This window comes from Chrysoperla carnea, chromosome 3, assembly GCF_905475395.1.
Source record: "Chrysoperla carnea chromosome 3, inChrCarn1.1, whole genome shotgun sequence".
Taxonomy (NCBI): Eukaryota; Metazoa; Arthropoda; class Insecta; order Neuroptera; family Chrysopidae; genus Chrysoperla; species Chrysoperla carnea.
This window is the reverse complement of record NC_058339.1, coordinates 67,743,023-67,766,099: the sequence shown is the minus strand read 5'-3', so window position 1 is coordinate 67,766,099 and position 23,077 is coordinate 67,743,023. Positions and strand designations below refer to the sequence as shown.

General features: G+C 29.5%; 4 protein-coding genes across 6 annotated transcripts in view; 1 reads left to right on the top strand and 3 right to left on the bottom strand.

The window, feature by feature from the left end:
* The window catches only part of LOC123294881 (1-phosphatidylinositol 4,5-bisphosphate phosphodiesterase classes I and II), a 347,646-nt gene extending 346,362 nt beyond the window's left edge, over positions 1-1,284 (bottom strand). For all 3 annotated transcript variants that reach the window (XM_044876065.1, XM_044876066.1, XM_044876067.1), the window contains exon 1: positions 683-1,284. In XM_044876065.1, coding sequence (XP_044732000.1) covers positions 683-808 — 126 coding nt within the window. In that variant the 5' untranslated portion in view covers positions 809-1,284. The remainder of the gene's footprint in view (positions 1-682) is intronic.
* Positions 1,285-1,555: 271 nt separating this feature from the next.
* On the bottom strand, positions 1,556-3,796 carry LOC123296204 (intraflagellar transport protein 57 homolog). The gene is made up of 5 exons (XM_044877664.1): positions 3,645-3,796; positions 3,423-3,585; positions 3,243-3,361; positions 2,473-3,083; positions 1,556-1,740 (listed from the first exon to the last, which is right to left on the bottom strand). The coding sequence occupies exons 1-5, from the start codon at positions 3,794-3,796 to the stop codon at positions 1,556-1,558; spliced, it is 1,230 nt and encodes a 409-aa protein (XP_044733599.1).
* A 1,234-nt stretch (positions 3,797-5,030) lies between these two features.
* Positions 5,031-7,412, top strand: LOC123295797 (protein cornichon homolog 4). The gene is made up of 4 exons (XM_044877255.1): positions 5,031-5,126; positions 5,205-5,407; positions 5,816-6,138; positions 7,267-7,412. The coding sequence occupies exons 2-4, from the start codon at positions 5,330-5,332 to the stop codon at positions 7,334-7,336; spliced, it is 471 nt and encodes a 156-aa protein (XP_044733190.1). The 5' UTR covers positions 5,031-5,126; positions 5,205-5,329; the 3' UTR covers positions 7,337-7,412.
* Positions 7,413-10,223: 2,811 nt separating this feature from the next.
* LOC123296203 (cilia- and flagella-associated protein 44) lies at positions 10,224-23,051 on the bottom strand. The gene is made up of 26 exons (XM_044877663.1): positions 22,870-23,051; positions 22,640-22,802; positions 22,037-22,182; positions 21,811-21,974; positions 21,102-21,232; positions 20,794-21,045; positions 20,408-20,650; positions 19,712-19,828; positions 19,455-19,649; positions 18,990-19,266; positions 18,388-18,604; positions 17,717-18,154; positions 17,298-17,427; positions 17,036-17,232; positions 16,427-16,613; positions 16,173-16,361; positions 15,583-15,777; positions 15,122-15,426; positions 13,808-14,226; positions 12,813-12,984; positions 12,399-12,537; positions 11,705-11,901; positions 11,046-11,499; positions 10,825-10,988; positions 10,297-10,465; positions 10,224-10,241 (listed from the first exon to the last, which is right to left on the bottom strand). The coding sequence occupies exons 1-26, from the start codon at positions 23,049-23,051 to the stop codon at positions 10,224-10,226; spliced, it is 5,460 nt and encodes a 1,819-aa protein (XP_044733598.1).
* Between the last annotated feature and the right edge of the window lie 26 nt (positions 23,052-23,077).

Below are 23,077 nucleotides of genomic sequence, written 5' to 3'. Positions count from 1 at the left end.
TGCACAAATTGAGAAAGAAGTGGAAAAAAGAAAATAAAAAACTGAAAAGACAGTCAACAATGTAGGTACCAACTATCAGCAAACAATTTTTATTGTTACGATACGGAACCCTTCAAAATTAATTTGTCTCATACAGTTGATTTATTTTTTTAAAGATTTTTTAAATATTAAAATTTTTCAAACACAACATAAGTAATATTCCGAATTAATCGGTCTTTGTAAATACTGAATAGATAATTTTAAAAACAATAATATTTTATTATTTTAATTCATAATATTGACCCAATTTTTTTCTAGCAATATAAAAAATGGGTCAATTTTAAATTTAAATCTTTAATTAGTACAATCATTAATTATACAATTAAAATTTATTTTGAATTTTGAAACATTTCTCTTGAATATTTTCATCACCTACGGATTATCAGAATTTAGTTTTAAAAATACAATTTGATGATAATTTTTATTATAAAAATCGTGATGCAAAAAATACTTATAAAAAAAATTAGATACATCATTTTACTAAGTCTGACCACAGTAATTCTTTGAAATTATTGTCATATAAAACTTATTATTTTTATTTAATACTATTTACAAGGTTACTTAATAGTTAATACCTTTGACTTAAGTATTTAAAAACAATATAGGTAAAAAAAAAAAATTGACTGCAAGATTTTAGTCTTACCTCGTCCCATTTTATAAATTTTTCACCGTCCTGTAAAGCCTGAGGAACTTCCACAGGCTTCAACGAAACAGCATTAACTGGGGGTGAGACTACGGTCGCAGACTTGCCCCCCGGTTGGGTGGCCATGCCCTCCCCTCCTGTCACTACGTCACTGGTCACTGCTCACACATTTCACATAATCCTTAATAAAACCCCAATAACGTTACAAAGAAAATCGAAAACACAACAGGTTACAAACATAACATTTAATGGTCCCACATGACCTAACAACATTTAGGAGTGACATAACTTATATAAAATGAAAACATTCTTTAATATGAATATTTTTTTATGAAATGGCCTGGTATTTTATTTATAATAATACACACATAATATCTTTGAACATTCCCGCTAATAATTCAAATTTATTTATTTTATTATTGTAAATATGATCCAATTGATTAGTGAATGATCACGTTTGTGTCAGGTACTGTCTTATTATTCTTATTATCATTATCTAAAATGACAAGATGTATGTAATATCTCTGTACAATGTTTATATGACGTTCAGAACAACGTCTTATCTATCCCGCACCCACACAAGTATTCACGGTAACTACAGCTGCTCCTACCGAATTGAAGCTATACGGCTGCAAATCCTCGAACGAGCCCTGTCACGGCTCTCAGCCGGGTCTGTAGGTCGCTCTCTATATCTATACTATTCAACGAATATCACGAATATAATCACACGAACATATCATTTACTATTTTTACCGCCTAGGTGGCACCATCTTATTATACAATCATCTGAGCGCTCCATTTTAAAGTAGAATTCTTTTTTTTTCTTAATAAATTAATAACAATTGTAATTTTATTATTCATTTATTATTTTATTTACATAACTAAATTTACATAAGAATTAATATTACTATGAGGACTACTTAAATTTTGATCTAGTAAACGTTTATCACGAATTTTCGATTGTAAATAAATACTTTGTAAAACTCCGATACGAATGTCCATTTCTTTGATTTCTGATTTTATATTTGAAACAGCCTTTTTAATATTTATGAGTGGTGCTAAAAAAAAATAACAATATTAAAAAATGTACATACTCCTTAAAATTATTGTGTGTTGAAATTTTTATCACACAAATTAAAAGTCTTAATATTAATTACGTTTGCAGTAATCTTATATTTCAATGGCATATGTAAATTTTATTAATTAATTATATTATAAAAAACGATATTTTCTGGGTAATTTGAATCAGAAAGTTTGGCTACTCGTTCTCTGAAAAAACAAATTTCAGTAAAGACTTAAAGAAAACTCAAATTTGGACAATCATAATGTAAATGTCACCGCTTATAACTGCACAACTTTTATATAATAGAAATTATGGAGGCGTCAACGATAATGGAATGTGGAGGCGAAATGTGTTTTCGAAACTGAAAAGATCCTTAAAATCAAAGATACCGTACGCTTTGCTTAATCTCAAAGTCCTTATTGGTTAAGACACATTTTGCGAATGGAACAATGATGCACAAATATAGAGAATAGAAAGCGTCAAAGTCACACTATCGCTGGTATGAGAAGGTGGAAATAGACCTTAGAAATCATGTCAATTTTAGGGTGTTGGTAGCATTTTACTGGCACATGTGGAAGGAACTCGAGATCGCACGAGAGCATAGAGCTTACACGATACTAAAACGACAAGATGAATATTTTATGGAGACAAAAATTCTACCAACATAAATTCAAAATGCTTTTTTGTTTAGATTACTATTTGCTTTTGTATTGAATTTCAAACTTACTTCCATCTGTCATAGAAGCTCCTCGTTCTTCCATTTGCTGTTTAACTGTATCCAATTGATCCGTAAGTTGAGTTAATTCTCGTGTACGTTCTGTAACTCCTCCACTAACACTTTTATAATGATCATTAATTTTTGATACTTCATCTTTTAATTGCCGATACTGCTCCAAAATTGGTTCCAAATGACTATTCATATATTTCTCACGATTTTGTATTTTCTCCAAATTCATTGAAATATCTGTTTGTAATTTATCTAATTGACTTTGTGTTGTGGTTAGAGCTTCTTCAATCCCAGCTCGATGATTTTTCATTTGTTCTAAATGTGCTCGCCATTCACGACCATCTGTTCGTACGGTTACTTTTAATTGAGGTAAAATACGTTCTAATTCTAATCGCCATGATTCTGAATCAACATTTGATAATACAATTTCTTGATTTTTATCTTTTTTATTGGAGAGTTTTGAGACATCATCAATACGAAACATTGCTTCGTCATCGGATGGTTCTGAATACGATCCCGCTGCCATTTCTTCTTCCACACGATCTAAGATTAATTCGGAATCATCTTCAGCGATTTCTGGTTCAGGTTCTTGTTCAGAGACTATTTCGGGCCTGTAATTACAATTATTATTAATTTTTGTACTACTTCAAGAATAAGCAACCATTTTAAACACCACTTGTGGATTAATGTTTATAAGAAGTGGTGAGTTCGATTTTCTTCAATAATTTTGAAAACCGTTGTTGTTATTTTTGAAATATTTGCAAACATACTTATTCCATAAAAAGTTGTTCTTCTGTAAGACAGCATTAGCTAACTGATTCAAAACATATATAACTTGTTCTCCAAATCCTTGTTTTAATTTATTGGGCGGAAAATCAACCACAACACCCTAAAATTTTTAATAAAAAAGAAAAACTTTGCAAAATATTCTCTCTTTTACTAAAACTCACTATTTCTCGAATAACTTCCAAAATACTAGCAATTGTAGCATTAGGATCATCATACTCTTGAGGTTCGTCAAATGAACGACCCAATTTCTTAATTAACCACGCCGATAGTGAGGTAAACATAAAGAACTGTTCGCCTGGGTTTCTTTGCACTACGAAATAATGTCTAAAAATTTGTAAACATTTTGAAATAAACATTAAATACATAAATTCTAGATTACAAACCGATTTAATGGCTTCATTTTTAAATTCTTTACAAATTCTGGTTCGTAATGCAATAACATTAATTTATCCAGTAAATCTTCCATTGCTACGTATGTTGTAAAAATTGTATCGTTGCCATTTTCAACGACTATTTTATTTTCTGGACGAAACATTGCAAAAAATTTTTTATTTATTAAATCTTTAATTTCTCTTTATATTTGACTTGACAATATTTTTAAAAATATGTCATGTTATTGTTGTTTCTTATTGTTGCTATGCCAACATAATTACATATAATGGAGGCAAAATACAAACATTTATCTGTACAAGATTCAAGCGTAAGTGTTTCACGAATAGATTCAGAAAATGTAGAGAATCACAATAATTTAAGTAAAAGAATTACTGCTGGAAATTGTGCATTAGCTGAATCATAATATTCACCTATTAAAAGTCTGAAGAAGTCTTAAATAGAAACGAATCGAACTGATTAACGCCTATAAATTGTCTCGTAGCCATATAGGGCTTCGTTATAATTGTTTTTTCTTCATAATTAAATAATTCTTCAAATTTATGAGAAGTTGCTATCAACTATCAGTGGGTTTGCTTATCAAACCATAATGGCGCTTTGAGAGACGATGTGTCGCAAGAAATTTGGTACTACCTTTATCAATAATCTATATTATCCAAAGTTCAAAACAATTTTTGTTGTTTTTAAAAAGTCCATTTTCTCGTGGATGGAATTTATTCATAGACGTGTCTTTATAAAAGAATTTACAAAATTCTGACAAATTTTTCGACTGTGGAATCCTAACTCGCGTTTCAAACATATCTAAGAACACTCTCCATTGAATTTCCTTTCAAATAAAACCAAAAAAATCAAAATCGGTTCTTTCGTTTAAGCGCTACGATTCCACAGACAGGCAGACACACACACATAGCTTCAGAATTTTCAAAGTCCGCCATTATCACCCTCTTTATGACTTCAGTGGTTGCATTATTGACCATGACGTATATTCCAAAAATATTATTTAATAACTTCATCTTTGCCATTTGGAGATGGGTCAAGGGGGAAATTTACTTGTAGATCTTTAACGCTCTATTGCAAATGACTTTTATTTTTAGGTATAGACCATAGAATATATGTATAGACTTCTTTCTTATTTACTCACTAATATTAACGTTAAGTTTAACATAGGACAAAAGAAATTTTATATATCAGAAAAGCATGGTTACATAATTTTATGATAAATAGGGTAATTAGATAATCAGTATTTCAAAAATTACTTAATTTACATAAAAATAAAATTAAACATACAGGAAATTTTAATTTAAGATAATTGCTTCTTATAATAATTATTAGGTACGTATTGTTATTTCATAATCTGGAACAAACCTAAAATTTGACGTTTCAATTTCAAATCACGGCGTCATTTTGTAGCGGTATATTATTTAGAAAAGTGTAAAAACTGTGATAAATAAAATAATGATGAATAAAAAATTGATGTAAGAATTGACTCTTGAACTTTAAAAGAATCTAGTGATACTAATTTTTTTTAATAAATTATTTACATTCTATTTCAGCAAAAGAACGTAATGTGTAAGATTTGACAATTCATTGTCTGCGAATAAAAATTAAAGTGATACGTATATTGTATAAATAATTAATAGAATTTCTAGTAGGTAACTAGTTTCAAGAAATACTTACGATGATTTTTTCGGAACCATTGCTTTTTGCAATTTGTATGGTAGATACTGCGGCTATTCTATTTTTACTAGTTTATTATGTATCCTTTTTAAGTGAATAATTTCGAAATCCCAGAGAGCTTTTGAAAAAAAGAACTTTTTATTTGCAGGCTGCAAAAGATACTCACCTTACAGGTGAAAAAATGTCCAAATAACTTACTTCATTAAATATCAATTTTAAACCGGCTTAAAAATTGGTACACAGAAATCACAATCTCTTGAACATTTTACGTATGATTTTTGAGAACACCATACGGAAATGAGCAAAAATAATAAAAATAAAGTTTATTCGTCCAAAAACGTTTCAGTGTGGCTTAATTTGTTTTAAAAATAATCAGAAAAGTATGATAAATTATATTTGGCAATCGGGAATTATCAAGAAATTTTGAAAGTTGGTTATTATGTTACTTTTTTTAAGAAATGAAATTTTCCTTAATTACGTGCACTAGCTAATTACATTATCCGATTTGGAATGTGATTATTTAAATGCTCAACAATGTTGTGCAAAATTAAATACATGGGTGGGTCCAAAAATAGTATGCCATGGTTTTGCATCATTTTTACTTCTAATCCATGGTCAATGGCTGTGTTTTCTATTAAACATACCAATGTCGTTATGGATGAGTTATGAAATATTATTGATACCAAAGGGTAATATTGGTGTGTATGATCCAACTGAAATACATAATCGCGGCCAATTAAAGAAACATATGAGAGATTGTATGATTAATTTAGGATTTTATTTAATATTATTTTTTATTTACCTTTACTGGTAAGTTTCAAATGTTTTTTGTGTTAACAAGAAAAACAACTTTATACGATTCTGTGAAAAACATTTTGAAATATCATTGAAAGAATTCTACTGAAAAAAGAAAGAATGTAGAAAACTTAGAAAAAAAGAAACTCAAACTAGACGACTTTAACTGTATCTAATTTGCTGAACAAAGTCTATTTTTACTATTTTAAATACGTAAGATGTATAAAGAGATGACAAATGTCGGACAATAGCTGATTACAAGTCAAAAAGCTGAATTACTCCGAATTTAATATCTCGTTTGGATTCGTTCTTTAAATTTAATTTACTATTTCGATAAATTAAATTTATTTTGATATCGAATTTTCCACATTACCCGTAAAAATGTAAAAGTAGACTTAGATATAATTTTAAAGTTAAATTAAAATTGATTAAAAAATTAAAAACGAAGGAGTTATAAGCATTCAAAGGTTGTTGCCCGTCTCTTTCTTACAAAAGAGAATTTTTTATGTAATTTCTATGACGATACTAAACGATGACGTCACTTTTAAAGTATCTTCCTCTTTATTTAATTAGGAGTTTTAAACATTCATATTTTGCGTACTTCTAAAGATTTTCAAAAACCCACTTCACTTTTCTGTTGTTGTACTTCTGTTAGTACAAGTTGCTTTTTGACAACTTTACATCAAACTCAATAATTCTTATTAATTAAAAAAAGAAGTGGGCTCGATTTCATTAGTTCCAATTTAGACTATCAGATTACAATACTTGTGCATACCATTTTTAAAGGCGAATGAAAATATTCAAATTTTAAATCAGTTAAATCCCCCCCCCCCAACTGGCGATAACAATTCGTACTAATTACAACAGGAAGTGGACCGCTTTTCAGTAGTTAAAATTTAGACTATAAGGTTACTTACTGTTTATCAGGTAAAGTTCGAACTATTTTAGTCAGAATTTCGACTAGTATACTCCAACTTCAACATCCTGCCTACTATGTGACAAGAGACTTATCTTTATATTATACGGAGGGCTTAGTGGGATTATTTTACACGAAACAGACATCGTAAATAAAGTAGTTTCACTTTTAATGTAAAATTAAAATTACCTTAAATATTACTATTTAAATAATATTTTCTTTTACAGCCTTATTATTGCTCTACTAAAAATCGATCCACTAAAAACTGATGATGATAATTCAATGCCAGATTATTAAAATGGAAGTGAGTTGTGGCTCGACAGGCTCTAGTCATCTATTTAATTTTTTAAGATATGAAAATATTAATTTTAAGTCTGATTAAACTATAAATTCATTCATTCAAAATTTTTTATATTCAATAACTGTTATTGGATCTCTACTAATTTAAAAATAATACTTGTTTTTACAATTAAATGTTAATAAAAAATCTCTAACTATAAAATTTATTTGTGATATTCTTTATTTATTTTTAAGAGTCAAGTAAGTTGTCCGTCTATTAGAAACGAATTGTATCGATCTAAACTGAGTGCGTCTATGATCAAAGTTGTCTTAAGAATCCTATATAAAACGCATTCGTTACACACAGTCTTTTCATGCGACTCTATTCCGCCGAGATGGGATTTTCAGAATCATTTGATTCAATTGTGTAATAAATGTGTTATTTATATTATTCGTGAATTCAAGAAAACTTCCCCTTGTGGGATATTTTACCTTCCGTCTTCTCACATGGTAGAGATTGTCCAATAATAACATCGATTTTTCACTTCGGTTCTAACAATTACAGGTTTTAGGTAATGCGAGACCAATACGAGAAACATCTGATAAATGACGACCGGATCTCGTCTCTAGGGGTTAAATTGGATGATTGTTCTGCTGATAACGACTATTCGGTCATTAATTATTTCAATGGATTTTTTCGAAAATGAAAAACGATTATTCGTCTCTAATGGACAGAGAAGTAATAGGCAAAATTTTCTCTATTGTGATTCTAAAAGAGATGAAATTAACATAAACTTAAGCGCATTAAGAAAATGTAGGAGTGATTTTTTATAATTTTTGTGGGATCAAGTTAGCCGGCTTACAGACTCAGTGAGGGAACTGGTAAGTTAATATTTTTCATAACAATCTTTGGTTTAATTTTCGGTATTAATATAACATATCTTTGCTTTGAATGATTTTAAACATTGGTTTTAAATTTGGTTTTTAGAACATTTAATAAAATACTAAAGTGACAGTGAATTGGGTAGATGACTGATATTAAATTTGCCACAATTATACCCGTAAAAATGTAAAAGTAGACTTGAGAACATAACAATATTTTAAAGTTAAATTAAAATTGATTAAAAAAACGAACAAGTTATAAGGCTTCAAAGATTGCTGCCCGCCTCTTTCTTGCAAAACAGAGTTTTAAATGCAGTCTTTATGGCGATACTCACAAATGACGTCACTTTTTAAGTATCATCCTCTTTGTTTAATTGGGAGTTTTAAACGTTTATATTTTGCGTACTTTTAAAGATTTTCAAAAACCAACTTCACTTTTCTGCTCGTGCTCTGAAAATACTTCACTCATTTGAAGTGATAAAAAAATTCAGTCATCATCCAAATTTTCTATTAATTGACATAAAAATTTTAAAGGCGTAAATAATACAAAATATATTAGATGTACAATGAATTTTTATTCGTTTAGTTTGGACCCTTTTCAATCACCACAACAGAGAGTTTTAATTTTTGCATTTGAAAACTATTTGAGAAACTTATTTATAAGTCATTTATTTTTAAATTTGGTGAAAAAAATTGCATTGCCTTAAAAATTTATTTACTTATTATCGATTACATAATTTTTGCTAGAAAGTTGTACATTTATAATAAAAATGTAGATAATATAAAAACACTGAAATAATTAATTACTTTTTTGCCTGTACTTTGTTACCCAAATCTGGTAACAGAACCCCATTTAAAAATTGTTTCATGATTTCTTCTAATAATTGGGTTACAGGATTTGTTAAATCAACAACCGAAGACGTTTTTAATCGTTCTAATATATCACTTAGTATTTTATCAATCGATAACTTTGGTATCGGACTATTTTCATCAACTATAGTAGCTTTATTTAATTCTTCAATAAGTTTTGATATATTTTCGTCTGTTATCATCAAAGCTGGTGGCAATTCTTCAAATAAAGCCACTATTACGTTTACAAGACTCTCTTCAAACATATCAAGTGGAATTGTTTTTGGAGTTTCAGATTTTAATGTTTTTGTTACAATTTCCATGAATAGTGCGTTAGCTGTTTGTTGCATGTCTTCTTCATTTACCTATTACATTATAAAGAAAAATTTGTATATATTTCCAGCAAACAAAAATCCAGTTCATTTCGAGATATCGAATGAAATCATTTCCAAATACCGCTCTTTGTATAGGATATCTCAGAAACTGCACATCAAATCATCAAATGAACACAATTTTTTGTTTTTGTGGGTCAAAATTATATAGTTTAATCGAAATTACAGGTAAAAAGTATTTAGATTTTGTCGAATTTTTCAAAGGAGTAGGTTTCCACCAAGAAAATTGCACTAAGTCGAAACAATTTTTGTATTTATAATTTCGATGAAACTTAATAAATAAGGTAATTTTTACCCCAAAATATACAAAAATCGGATTCGTTTATTGGATATTGGATATGAAGATGTTGCCCAAAATCTCATACAAAGAGTAATCGATTTCAAGCAATTTCTTTGACAATACTTATACTTTTATCAAATGAACTAGATTTTCGTAATTTTTTGGTCCAAATATTCCTTCATAAGGTTTCAGGTGATTTCTCAGAAACTGCTCTTCCAATCATCAAAATTACTTTATAAAAATCTGGAAACAAGTTTTTTCCAATGAAATCGACATAAGGGACAATTTTAACCGCAGGAAAAATAACAATCTGCTTCTTTTAACGATTATTCAAGCAATTTTTAAGAAAGGTTGTTTACGTTTGTAGAGAACGAAGATATAAGATATCAAATAGTAATATAACTCACTCTTTTATCAGCTTTTCGTTCTTCCAATCGTTGATTTGTTTTTAATGCTTCATAAAGTGTACGCATCTCCCAAATAATATCAGCAATAATATCAGTCAATGTGTCTTCTGATTCTAAATCGTTGATAATTTTTAACTTATTTAAAATTTCATGAACAAATTGCTTTACAATGATCATAAAACTATCAGTTGTTTCTTCAAGATTCACTTCGAATATTTTCGTAACGTGCTCTTTAATAAATTTATCAGCTTTTGCCTGCTGTGGTATGTTTTTATAAACAAAACCAATAAATTCAGCAATTAAAGATTTCATTAATTCTGTGTTTCGTGTTTGTAACCTGCGAAAATACAAAATTAACTGTGAATCATTTTCCTGATATTCACAAAAATTATTCGCATTGGAAATTTCAGGTGAATTTATTTGCCTAGATCTATTATAATTCTATTTTGCTTTTTAATGTACGTTTTATGTAAAAAGCAATAACATCTAGTCAAGACACGCTAAGTCCGAAGAAGGTACCATCTAGTAATTAGTTGGTTTTCTACTAGTACTTAGTAAAAAAAGGTTCATTGAATATTCTAAAACCCACTTAATGAATGAGAATAATCGCACTTCCGATTCATTTTAATAGAAAAATTGTTTTCGCACTAAATACTATTTTTGCTAGAAATGAACGAAAATTTGTTGAATATTTACTCGACTGGTGCTGAATTGAATACTTCATCGATGATTGAAGGTGCATCACCTTTCTCTGGAGCACTAGCCGGAGTAGACCTGTCTGTCTCTGATGGTTCTAATTCACGTTCCGGTTTCGGACTAGGACATTTCATTTTTAAGATATTTATTTCATCCTTTAATGCCTATAAATAAATTTTCATTAATCAATGGTAAACTATTTTGGAGAAGTATTTTCAAACCTGCATTTGTAAATCTTGTGTTTTAGCAATTCGAGTTAATTTATTTAAATCTTCCTGAAGAGTTTTACTATCATCTATTTCAGTTAGACTTTTTTCTCTTTTAGCTTGCAGTTTCAGAATTTCATGTAAATTATTTTTCTCTTCTTCAAGCACAACAACTAAATTTAATTTTTCGGTATTTTCTTGAATCGCTTTTGCTAATTCTACTTCTTTTTTTGAAATTTTTTCTTTCCATTGTGATAATTCACGTTCTTGTTCTTGACGAACAGATATCATAGATACCTTTAAATCATGTACTAATTTTCGTAGCACTGATTTTTCTAGATCTTCGATATCAACGACGCTGCCAAATCTAACTTTCATGGTTTTTTTAATTTCTGCATTTAAATCACTTATCACTGTGTCCATATATTTACAGTCTGCTTTCATTCTTTGTAAATGGACTATATTCTTTCTACAAAAAAAGAAATATTACTAGCTTTCCGTTTAAATACTCTATACATACTAAAATCTATTGACTTTCTAAACAAGTGCTTAGTAAATAAGTTGATGTTTTTTTCAAGAAGGTTAGATTTCGCTTTTAAGGGTAAATTTGCATATTGACAAAATAGTTTTGTTTCAAGTGCTGAATTTTATTTAAATCGTTTTGGTTATGGTACCTATGCTTAGCTTTCTGTTCTAAAGTTTCATTTTTTAATTCAGCTATTCGACGATCCAAACTTTCAAGTGTTTCTTTATTAAATAATAAGCTATCACGCAAATGGGAAATTTTTCCATCTGGTGTAAAATTTCTTATTTGATTTAATTTCAACACCAACAAACATTCAACCTCATTTAAACGCCGTTGTTTTTCTCTCTGAAATAAAAATTTATTTTGTATAATAAATTATCATTAGTTTTGATAAATAAATTATTTATTTTAATACAGGGCGCGACAAAATTTCCAACTGTTGTTTGATCAGAAAGTACTGGACCATTAGGAAATGTGGAAGGCCATTAGAAAAGGAGGTTTATTTCTTCCATGAATACATTTCTTACCTCAAAGCATAACGCATATTCGTATATAATTGTTTTATTCGGAGTGACGAGTTGGTGAATTACAATACATAGTGAATTCCACCAGAGATTCTATATGTTTAATCGATAAACCCAATCTTACGTTTAATCAATAAACTATTAGCCTTTCAGTTCGAAGATTATTAGCCCAACGTAGGATTGTGTTTTGGTAGGGTCCGGAGTCATATATTGCAATAAACTACATACTCCTCCTTTTCTAACGGTAGAGTATTTCCTTATAAAAAATATTTTGGTATGACCAACCTCCCACCCTGTATCTTACACAGTATAGTTTACCTGATATTTATCTAATTCATCTTGTACCACTTTTAATTTTGCATCAATCCTAAGGATTTCTTTTCTTGTTGTTTCAATTTGACGTTTATATGATTCAATATTTTTAGTTTCTTCAATAATTCTTTGTTCATGTGAATGTCTAAACAAGAGGGTTTTTATAATATTATTATATTTTGTTTTTCTTAATTAATGCAAAATTTCGTCTGCAACATTGAATTTTTTTAGTGCCGCAATCTACCCACATTAAAATCTAAAGTGTAATTATTATTTCTGTTTAAAGGTAACTTTTCTAAGGCTGGTGGGAATATTTCATTTGGGGGTAAATCATTTCTAGGGTATTATTTTCTTTAATTTATTTAGTCATATTGTTAACTTAAAAATCGACAAATTTGTGTATGATATTATGGAACTTACCGTTCACCACGTAACTGGTAAGTTAAATCAAACAAAGTTGGTGGTTCTAGCTCAGGTGGGCAAACCTTTTCATCTAATTTTAAAATCATCAATTGTTCGGATGTAAGACTTGCATCTTCATCACTTTCACTTGGGTCATCACTATCGGATGAAGATTCTTCTTCTTCATCATCTACATGGCAAAAAATGATTAAAAGGTGCGTATCGGTGTATTTTGAAAAAAATGACAATCTAGATATAATAAAATAAAACGGAAAGTTTTTCCGTAAGCCGCGTTTTAGATACGTTGGAATTAAGAAGTCTTAGCTATAACCGCTAAAGAACGGTATTGTTAAGGCTTAGTGATAATATGGTAATAAACCTTGACAATATTTCAAGGGCAAGTGGCAAACTTGCAAAAACTTGGGGATTCAATTAATGCTCAATTAATGATGATGTGAAACTTGACTTATCTGAAGACTAGAAATTACAGGTAGAAGAAGAGAGATTACAGAAATTCATTCAACAATCCTTAGTAGAGAAATTGAATTTTCAAAAGTATTGTTCCGTGATAATACTCAAATAGCCAGATAATACCCTCCTCAGTCAATCAATTTTATTACACTTACTTTATTTGATTTAGATGATTGATACATTATTGTGATGCCATTTTGGTGTTTCGTAAAAATGTAATGATTTGTGGACAAGTGAAAACATCCCGATTAACAAAACTGTCGAAATATTTCAAACTTTTATATTATCTTTTGAATGGCAACAATGATATTTAGTTTCAGATGATTTGAGGTTCATTGGTATAGAATTTTGCTTTACGAAAGATTTTTCGATAGCCAAACACTTCAAATATAAAATATTTTGTAATTTCGTTAACCGGAATGACATTCTAGTGCAAAACACCAAAATGGCAGCACATTAAAAGATAATATCGAAAGTGAGACTTTTATAAACTCTTTTTGTGTTGGTAGTCTAAATGATGGCTGCCGAAACGACGAAATTACCTTCTGATTTTATTTTTGGCGGTTTATATTTCCTTTTAAAAATACGTTTCAGAAACGACAAAAATCGATTTTCATGACTAGCCATTTGAAATTGCGCTTGAATTTCTTTGATCCTTTCCGTACTTTCTACAATATTACGGCTACTGATTTCCGTTGATGTTTTTAAGTGATTTGATAAGCGTTTCTTTTCATACAATTCATCTAAAATATCATTAATTTTCTCTTCAAGTGAATTTTCAATTGCTTCAAATTCTTTGAGAATTATTAGTTCTTGTATCAATCCGAGTGAATAATGTTCTTTAAACAGCAGATCAACATTTAATAATAAACGTTCTTTAATTAAACCTTCCAAATCTTCATCAAATGTTTTGATTTTTAATCGAGCTTCTCGGATTATTTGATCTTGTTCAAAAATTTTACTAAAAACAAATACCAAGTAGTTATTTCATTTGAGGATCATTATAGCCACAAACCAGGAGAGATGGGAATTATTAGGAAAATTGAAGAAATCAAAGAAGTATCAAAAAATACTCCTAATTATCAATAAAGTAAAATAATAAAATGGATTTTTATATTTTTTGAGTTTTGCCTAAAATGAAACCGAGAAGTTCAAAAATTTTATTGGCTATGCTTCTGGAATATGCAGTGTAACGCAGACCCCAAAATAATAATTAAATTCTAATTCATTTGATAACTAGGTGAGTAGTTCTCGGAATATGGCTGAAATTCTCTTTAAAATATCGGGCTTTCGTGTAGGACCGATATCACGGAAAATATATCGTTGTTGTTATAAAAGTAGTCGCTGATTTTTTCGATTATCCCAATCGATAAAAATTTATCATTTCCAATGTCGATAAAATTCTGTGAATAATGTAATTTTGACCCAAAGAACTAAAAAAGTCGGGTTTAACCGTCTAAAATCTCATTCGAATTGATTGAGTCGAATGATAGCGATTTCTCGGATCGATTTTAGACAACTTCTTAAAAAATATTTGTCTAATATTCAAATGAACTAGATTTTTGTAACTCTTGGGTCCCAATACTCTAAAAAAACAAAAAATACAGACAAAAATTTATTGTACTGGTAAAATCGTAAAAATTATAATTTGGGTATTTTATATCTAAAAGTCACAATTATATAATTATTGAACGTACAATTTTTGCTTTAAATTCTATGAGAAAAAATACAAAATTCCGAACTTTGATAAAATTTATCTTTCAAACTTTGCATCGATGGAGTCTTTTGTTTGGCAAGCTATGAACGGAAAACTAATATATCAAAAAAAATAATTTATTTTGCGTTTAAATACGAACCTAATTAAACGAATTTCTCGAAGCTCTGCTTCCCACGGTGTATCATCTTTTTCATGTTCGCACAAACTTTTTAATTTTGTAATATCTAAAGCACTTACGCTAGATAATTGACTTTTATCTATCGTGGATGAATCAGTATCTAAAATTCTAGTTTTAAACCATTGTTTTTTGTCAGTTTCATCGTAATATAGTCCCAACAATTGTATTACATAATCTGATGGATTAATTACAAGCGATGGTTTATCAAATTGTGGTTTTCTTACTTTTGAACGGGACTCATCAAAATCGTCTGGATTCACATTAACCTGTGTAAAAAAATCCTTTCAAATTTTCATTATGTTTCAATATTTTTTACAGTAGATATTTACACGGAAAGCAAATATTCCAAATTGAAATAAAAATCGATTTCAAGTCGTTTTCTAAAAAAAACATCGTACGAAATTTAAAACTGAATCACTTACTTCAAATAATCGTTCGGGAAATTCATTCATATCAACTTCGGGAAATTTTGGAAATGATTGTCGTTTGTCTTCTGGAATTTCATTATGTATTTGCCTTACTTTTTCTGCCATTTCTTTTAGTTTTTCAATTAAGCGAATTTTTTCTTCGCGTAACGCTACAAGTTTGTTATTATAATTCCGTCGTTGATTGTGTAGCTAAAATAATTCTGAACCAATTTTCAAATGAAACTAATATTCTTCGAAACATCTATTTAAAATTAAACTCCCGAATTTTTATTCTTATTTAATTTGAAGGTTTGAAATAATATGTTCTCCTAACCAGAGGTGGATTATCCAAAAGGCAAAGTAGGTAAATGCATACAGGCCCGAGACTACAAAGGGATTATTAGGGGGGGGGCGCTATTAAAACTTCTTATGGGCGCACAATTTCTTAATCCGCCTCTGCACCTAGCCTTTTAAAAAAAATTGAAGAAATTTTAACTACTTAAACATTTTAAACCAAATTTAGTGTGGAAATTTTTGTTTAGTCTTCGGAATATTAATTTTAAATAGCAACTTCGATGTTGGGTTGCGCCTTTTTCGATATTTACGTCTTCTCTTGTATTTAATAATTGTGTATATTTTGATAATGTTGTATCTTTTCGATCGGCCGGTGGCTTATAATCAATGGCTGATTTCAATTTGAAATCACCAATCATTGCTTCGGCATCTTTAATTGCTTTTTCATCATCCGGATGATTGACACCTGGTATTGGTTTTCTTGCATTCAAATAATCCCACTAAATTCAATTTAAATTTTTTTAATGTGAAATAATAATATCAAAAAGCGTACGTTGAACTTTACCTCTCTCTTACGAGACTCCATTTGTGCTCTTCGATTACGATATTGTCTTAGTAATCGATTGATTTTTGCTGTTAAACGAAATTCAATTGTTGATGGTGATAAACCCATTAGGAATGATTCTATAGTAGTGACTGTTTTTGTCGTAACCGGAGGTGGGCCTTCATCGCCTATATCAATTTTAGGTTTCCTAATGTAACAAAATTTGATTAAAGATTCAAGAGTTAATTAAATATTGGCCAGGAATTGAAAAATTTCATTTTATATACTTACATATCTTCAATTATGGATTCTTTCCTTTATTAGAAGCGATTAAAAAAAATTTATGAATAAATAACTTTTATAAAAGCAATTTTTAAATTTGTTTTACAAAATAAATAAAAATGGAGTGACTGTTATACGTCATCAAGTGACGTGATGAGCTAAGCACAATACGAGTTATGTATTTAAAGAGTAAAAACTATTGGTCTTCGATGAAGAAAGGCCAAATAAAAGAGAGATTCATGTGGTTAAAAGATGGTTAAAATAATCTGTGTGTTCCCAACCTCGGGCACTGATTTCTATCTCCATGAAAGATAATGGCAGTGAATAAAACTGGTATCGTTTAAATACCTTTTACGGGTTTCATCCTCTGCGATTTTTCTCAATAACAATTCTCTCGCGTCGAAAAAGTCCTTCGTTATAATTCTATGACGACAAATATGAATTTTTGCTTCAGTTCTTAGAGCTGATATTGTAAATGGAAAATAATCGGTTGGATCAATAAAATAATTCATTAATTTTTCGTATTTAATACGAGATTTTTCAACCTAAAAAAGATATATATTCAACATTATTAGGCAAATTTTCTTCTAAATTAATTTGTACTACTTACATCAAATGCTAGTTTTCGATTTACTAGGGCCACTTCAGCTGATAAACGTTGATTTAAATCTTCCGTAATTCGATCATCTAATAAAAATTCCTCATGAGGAATCATTTGACTTGGTAATAATTGTTTATTTCTAAAATGAACGTAAAATAGGTTTAAGTATAAACATTTAAAAATAAAAACACTTGCATTATTACAACATAATCTTGTAGGCAACCCTACTTATAACTTTCGAGCGTTAAGTTTACAAAACTGATTAAATAAGTTAGAATTTAGTTATAAAACAAAGTAATAAATAAGTACAATTAGGTATCATGTTGACTCGGAATACAGAGGTCCAGAGTTCGAATCTCGTTAAGATGGAAAATTGTTTGTATATCAAATACTGATATCTAAAATGACATTTTCGTAATTCTTCTTACTTTTGAAGTAATTTTCGAAATGATACAGCCATTACACGCAATTCTCTCAAAACTTTTTGCTTTCGTGAATCTGCTATTGCCATACGTTTGTTATGGTCAGCCAGATTTTTTGCTTGTTCTAAACTTAAAAATTCACGATCCGTTATATCTTCAACACTTTTCGAAACTAAATCTTTTATTTTTACTATTTCGGGTACTTCAACCTTTTCAAATTCATATGGCGGATTAAAGTTGTATGAAAAAATATTTCCGTCTTCACCACATGTGAAAAAATTTCGATAATCGTAGCTAAAACACATTTGTGTTATAATTCCATTGTAGTTATCATGCATCGATAATAGCCAATAGTCATTCAAATCTCTAAAGTTGTCATATTTGAATGTGTTTATTCGAATTTGACCATTTCGTTTAGCAATTATTAAATATTGTTTCATTGGGCTGAAAAAAACAAGCATTAATTAAAATATTGCCAACACTATATTCCCCTAAATCCAAAGCGATATGTCGCTACTTTTCTGGAAGAAAAGGCTACGTGATTGGGAATATTTGAATTATAGTGAGAAGTTAAGTTAATATTTGTCTCGTAGCTAAACCTGATTTATAAAAAATTAAAGATAGAACCAAATTTATAAATATGGGAATATTCTTCACGAAAAGTTTGGGTAACTTACTCAAAGATATATGAAATTAATTCTTCATGTTCGCAATCAGGAATCAAAGTAGTTCTGACTGGTCCTTTCGATTCAGTTGTATATTCATAAATGTAACCCATATCATAATCACCCATAGACAGCCATATAGTATTTTCTGGCGTATACATTGCAAATAGTATGGGATGTGGTGGAGGAATATATAATTCTGGTAATTCTGGATCTTCTTCCGAATCCGCTAAAATTTCGTATTGAATTTTATTATTAATCATAGTAATTTCTCAATGAAAAATTAGATTATAGTTCCAAGACAGCTCTAGAAGTCACTTCGATTCGGAGGCTGGAACCACGGATGGGTTTTAAGCCTTTCGATAAATTTTTGATAAGCAAAGGTCCATGATTCGAGTTCTAGTAGAATGTGTTTATTTTGTAGTTATACTAATTTAAAATATAATTTAAGTGTTTGCGTAAATAAGTAAGTAAAAAAAAATTTAGTGTTTTTCATAAATAATTCATTCTAAGCATTCCAAATAATGACCTAATATGAATTTAGTATAAAACACACAGGTTTCAAAGTTACCAAACCATTTAAAATATTTTACTTTATGTTTAAATAAATATACCCAAATATTCAGCTTCATCAAATTTAACTCCAGGATTTTCTCTTCGTAATTTTTCTAATTCTTGACGTTTTTGCTCTAATTTTAATTCCTTTTTATGTTGTAATTCTGCTATTAATTTATTACGCAACATCATTGATTTTACCGATACAAATTTATTTTGTCGTATTTGAACTTTCTTAAGTAAATATGACACTTCAGTTTCTTCGGGTAACGGTTCAAGTGGTAAATCCGCTTCAATGAAATCACCATTGTTACATACTACCAAAACTGTTTGTGGCTATAACAATTAAAAAATCTGATAGGAGCTTCCTTGTAAATAGCTACAGGGATATTTCACAAAAACATTAAATTGAATGCATTCACTATTGATTAATAGCTTATAAGATAAAAATTTTTATTTTTACATTATCCTAATTTTATTAGGAGTGAATGTTATCAATTGTGTTCGAAAATATAAAGACTAACCTGTTTTGGATTCCAAGTTAAATATGTACTTGCTTCTGGTAAATTTATGAATCCTATCGGGACTAATTTTGGATATTCGTCATCACGCTGTATGTAAAATATAAATAATGTTTTATCCTCACCAGTGGTTACCAATAAGGTTTCATTTAAATTTAAACTTATATTCGTTATTGCTTTTGTATGGGGTTTATAAATCTAAAAGTTTTATTCAACAATAGCATAAATAATGTTGTATTTTTCTATGTTTATTTACTTACTTGAATAAAAGTTATTGCATTTTCATCACTTTTCTCGATCAAGTCAGTATATACTGAAATTATTCGAAGGACTCCATCATCAAATCCAAGAACGATTAAAGATCCTGTTGGATCTATCTAAAATTTTCCAATTATATGCCAAGTTATACTAATCAAATTATACTACTAATCAAGTTTTAAATTAACTGATTAAGTTTAGCAACATCCTGTTTTAATTAGTACGAACTATTATCACCAGTTAACGGGTTGTAACTCCCAGTTATCATATTCGCTTAAGATGTTTAGCGAGATACTGGTATGCCTAAATTCGAATCCTAATTAATTAATATGAATTAACTAGGATTCGAACCTAGGCATACCACCTTTTACATGACAAAAACAATTGATATTTGGACAAATTTTAGAAACAGAAAATCTTTTTACGTTAAGTGTTAAAATAGTTATGTTTTAATTATGGAAGTGCAAGAAAATAGTGTTTATTTTATTATTTGTATAAAATTTAATATCTTTTTATTCTTAACATAGCAGGCAATTGAGGTCTTCAGATGTAGCTTTCTATTCGGTGAAGGCATATATGCGCCCAAGAAACAGATTTCAAAATGTTAATTCGTTTTTTGGACACTCGGGTACAAATAAGTTGACAATATTCACTCAGCAATATTTTGGAATAAATCATTTAAAAATGTTCGAACTTACTGATAAAGGTAACCACAAAATTTTTCGACCTTTAGCCACTAATTGTTTTACCAACAACAATTTTTTCCTACTGTAATTATAAAAGAATATTCGTCCATCAATTCCTAAACTACAGATATATGGACCATGTGGACAACTTGCTACACCCACAACGGCACCAGCATGGCATACGAGTAATCTTTCTGTTTTTGCATCTTCTAATTCGGTTGAGATAAATGTTCTTAAAATGCCACCATTCCCATCCTGAAATTTTTAACTATGAAATAAAAACCACTTGTTTTAAAATATATTGCTTATACCTGAGCATAGTAAAAAAAATCTTCTGGATCTTCCGGTCGTTTTTTTATTAAACACATCAGTTCAGTTTTGACATTTTTCGATTCGGCAATATAAAATTCATAATTAGGTTCAACCGCAACAAATCGTGCCTCTTCAGGTGGATTTGCTAATTCAATTGTCTCATAAAACCAAATTCGAACGTATCCATCCATTGCAATAGTCGTTAATTCTCCATTATTGTATTCAAATTGGGTAATTGGACCATTATGACAACGTTTATTTAATTTACGCGTCACTTCTTTTGTAATTAGACCTTCATCCCAAATTAATATATTTCCCCATTCACATCCAGAGCAGACCTAAAAATTTTTTTTTTAATATCTACTCAAGAAACGTGGAATGAATAACTATATACTTTCTCATCTGGCATGGGGTACAATCCAATTACATCAGATATTTCTGTTTTACCAAATCGCCCAATTTGACCTTTTAACTTTAATCCAGTAAACGTTTGGCACATTTTCCAAAATTTAATATGACCATTTCCTGTAAATGTTTCCAAAATCGTCTGTATCTTTAGACGTATTATTTTTCAAAAGCTACTTAATAAAAAAGGAAAGCTTTTGTTCAGAACAAAGAGCATATCCTTTATCTCTTAAAGCAATTCGTTAAACCATTTTTGCTGCTACCAAATTTGGATGGTTTTAAGTCTACTTATAAGTATGTCTTTTTGCTGCATGATTCATCACGGTAAGAAATGCATTGCGCTTACTACAATGCTGGTATGGTATAGAGACAGATCCAATAATATCTATCTTAGCATAAGTAATATTATAGTATTGAATAGGGCTATCCACCAGAAGTATTGTGGGTATCGCCCACCAGCATGGTCCTGACACCCATAGTGCATTGACTCGTCAGCCATAATTATTGCTAATGTTACTATTCCCTCAATATAGTACAAAGTATGGCGTTCATACCGATACAGTATGGCGCTCATACCGATACTGACATAGTGATATCCACAAAAAATTTCTTAACGTATAGTTAAAATTGACCATGCAGCTGTTTTAAAGAATTTCAAAAAAGAAAAATTTTCAAACTTACAAGAAGCTAGAAGTTACCTGCACTTGTTAAATGCCCCGGAACTGTTGGGGAGAAGACTACATTATAGATATCATTAATATACGACATCATTCTTAACATTATCCGACGTTTTTTCCAATTCCAAATTGTTATCAAATAATCTGGTTCACCGCCTTGGGAACATAATAATTCACCATCAGGACTAAAAGAATTTATTAATATTATTGTAATATATGTTGGACGAAAAATATTACATCCCTATACCTGTAAGCTAAATGACTGTATCGTCGAGCTGATCCACCTTTTAATAATCCAAAAATTTCAAAACTTGGCCACTCATAAATTATAATTGGTGGTGCTACACCATTTTCGGCTACAGCAACATGTGGATAATTTGGATTTGGATTTTTCTAAATAAAAATTAATTTCTTTTCCTTAGAGTTTACAATTCGGTAAAAAAACATTTTGGGTCCTTTTATACAGATGGTAAAATGTATAGCTGTGGCAGAACAGAGGTAAATTCGCACCCTTTGAGAGGCGTGAATTAACGAAAGAGCTCGAGGATAATTCGAATGAAAGCAAGAAGACGAGTGCAACTTTGCCGTGGAAAATTAATTGGATAAGTCTTATTGAAGAAGCTTATCCTCGAGCTCTTTCGGTTATTCGCGCCTCTCAAAGGGTGCGAATTTACAACGTTCTGTTTATTGCTAAAGTTACCCTATCTGAATTTAAAGGCGACATTTACACTTTGGCTATTCCGAATTATAAATCTGATTTAGTTAGCCCGGCTTAATAATTTACCTGTTTTTAGCGTGCAAACCTTAGAAGAAAGTTTTCAAATATGTACCGTAAAAAATTAAATCTTACACAAATATGACCAATGCCTTCACCAAACGCACTTCGACGAAACCAAACTAAATTTTCTTCAACATCAAAAAAAGTTATAAAATTACCAGAAGCATAAATTAAAACATTGTCTTCAGGACAAATTAAATTAAAAAATCGTTTACAATCATACCCAAACGAATGGCTAAAAACATTTAATTTAAAAAATAAGTTAGACATTTAAAAAATAAAAAATAACCAAAAATATTTACTTAAATTCTAAAATATTTTCTGGTATTTCAGTATCCTCTGATATATATGGACCTGATATAAAATCATTAGTATCGTAAATTTCTTGTTGTTCTTCTTCGAAAAGAATATCAGAACGTCCTTCTTCTTCATTATATACTTCGTCATCATATGGAAGGTCTTCGAAAACATCAAGTTCGGACATTATTTTACTACTTGAGAAATTTCTTC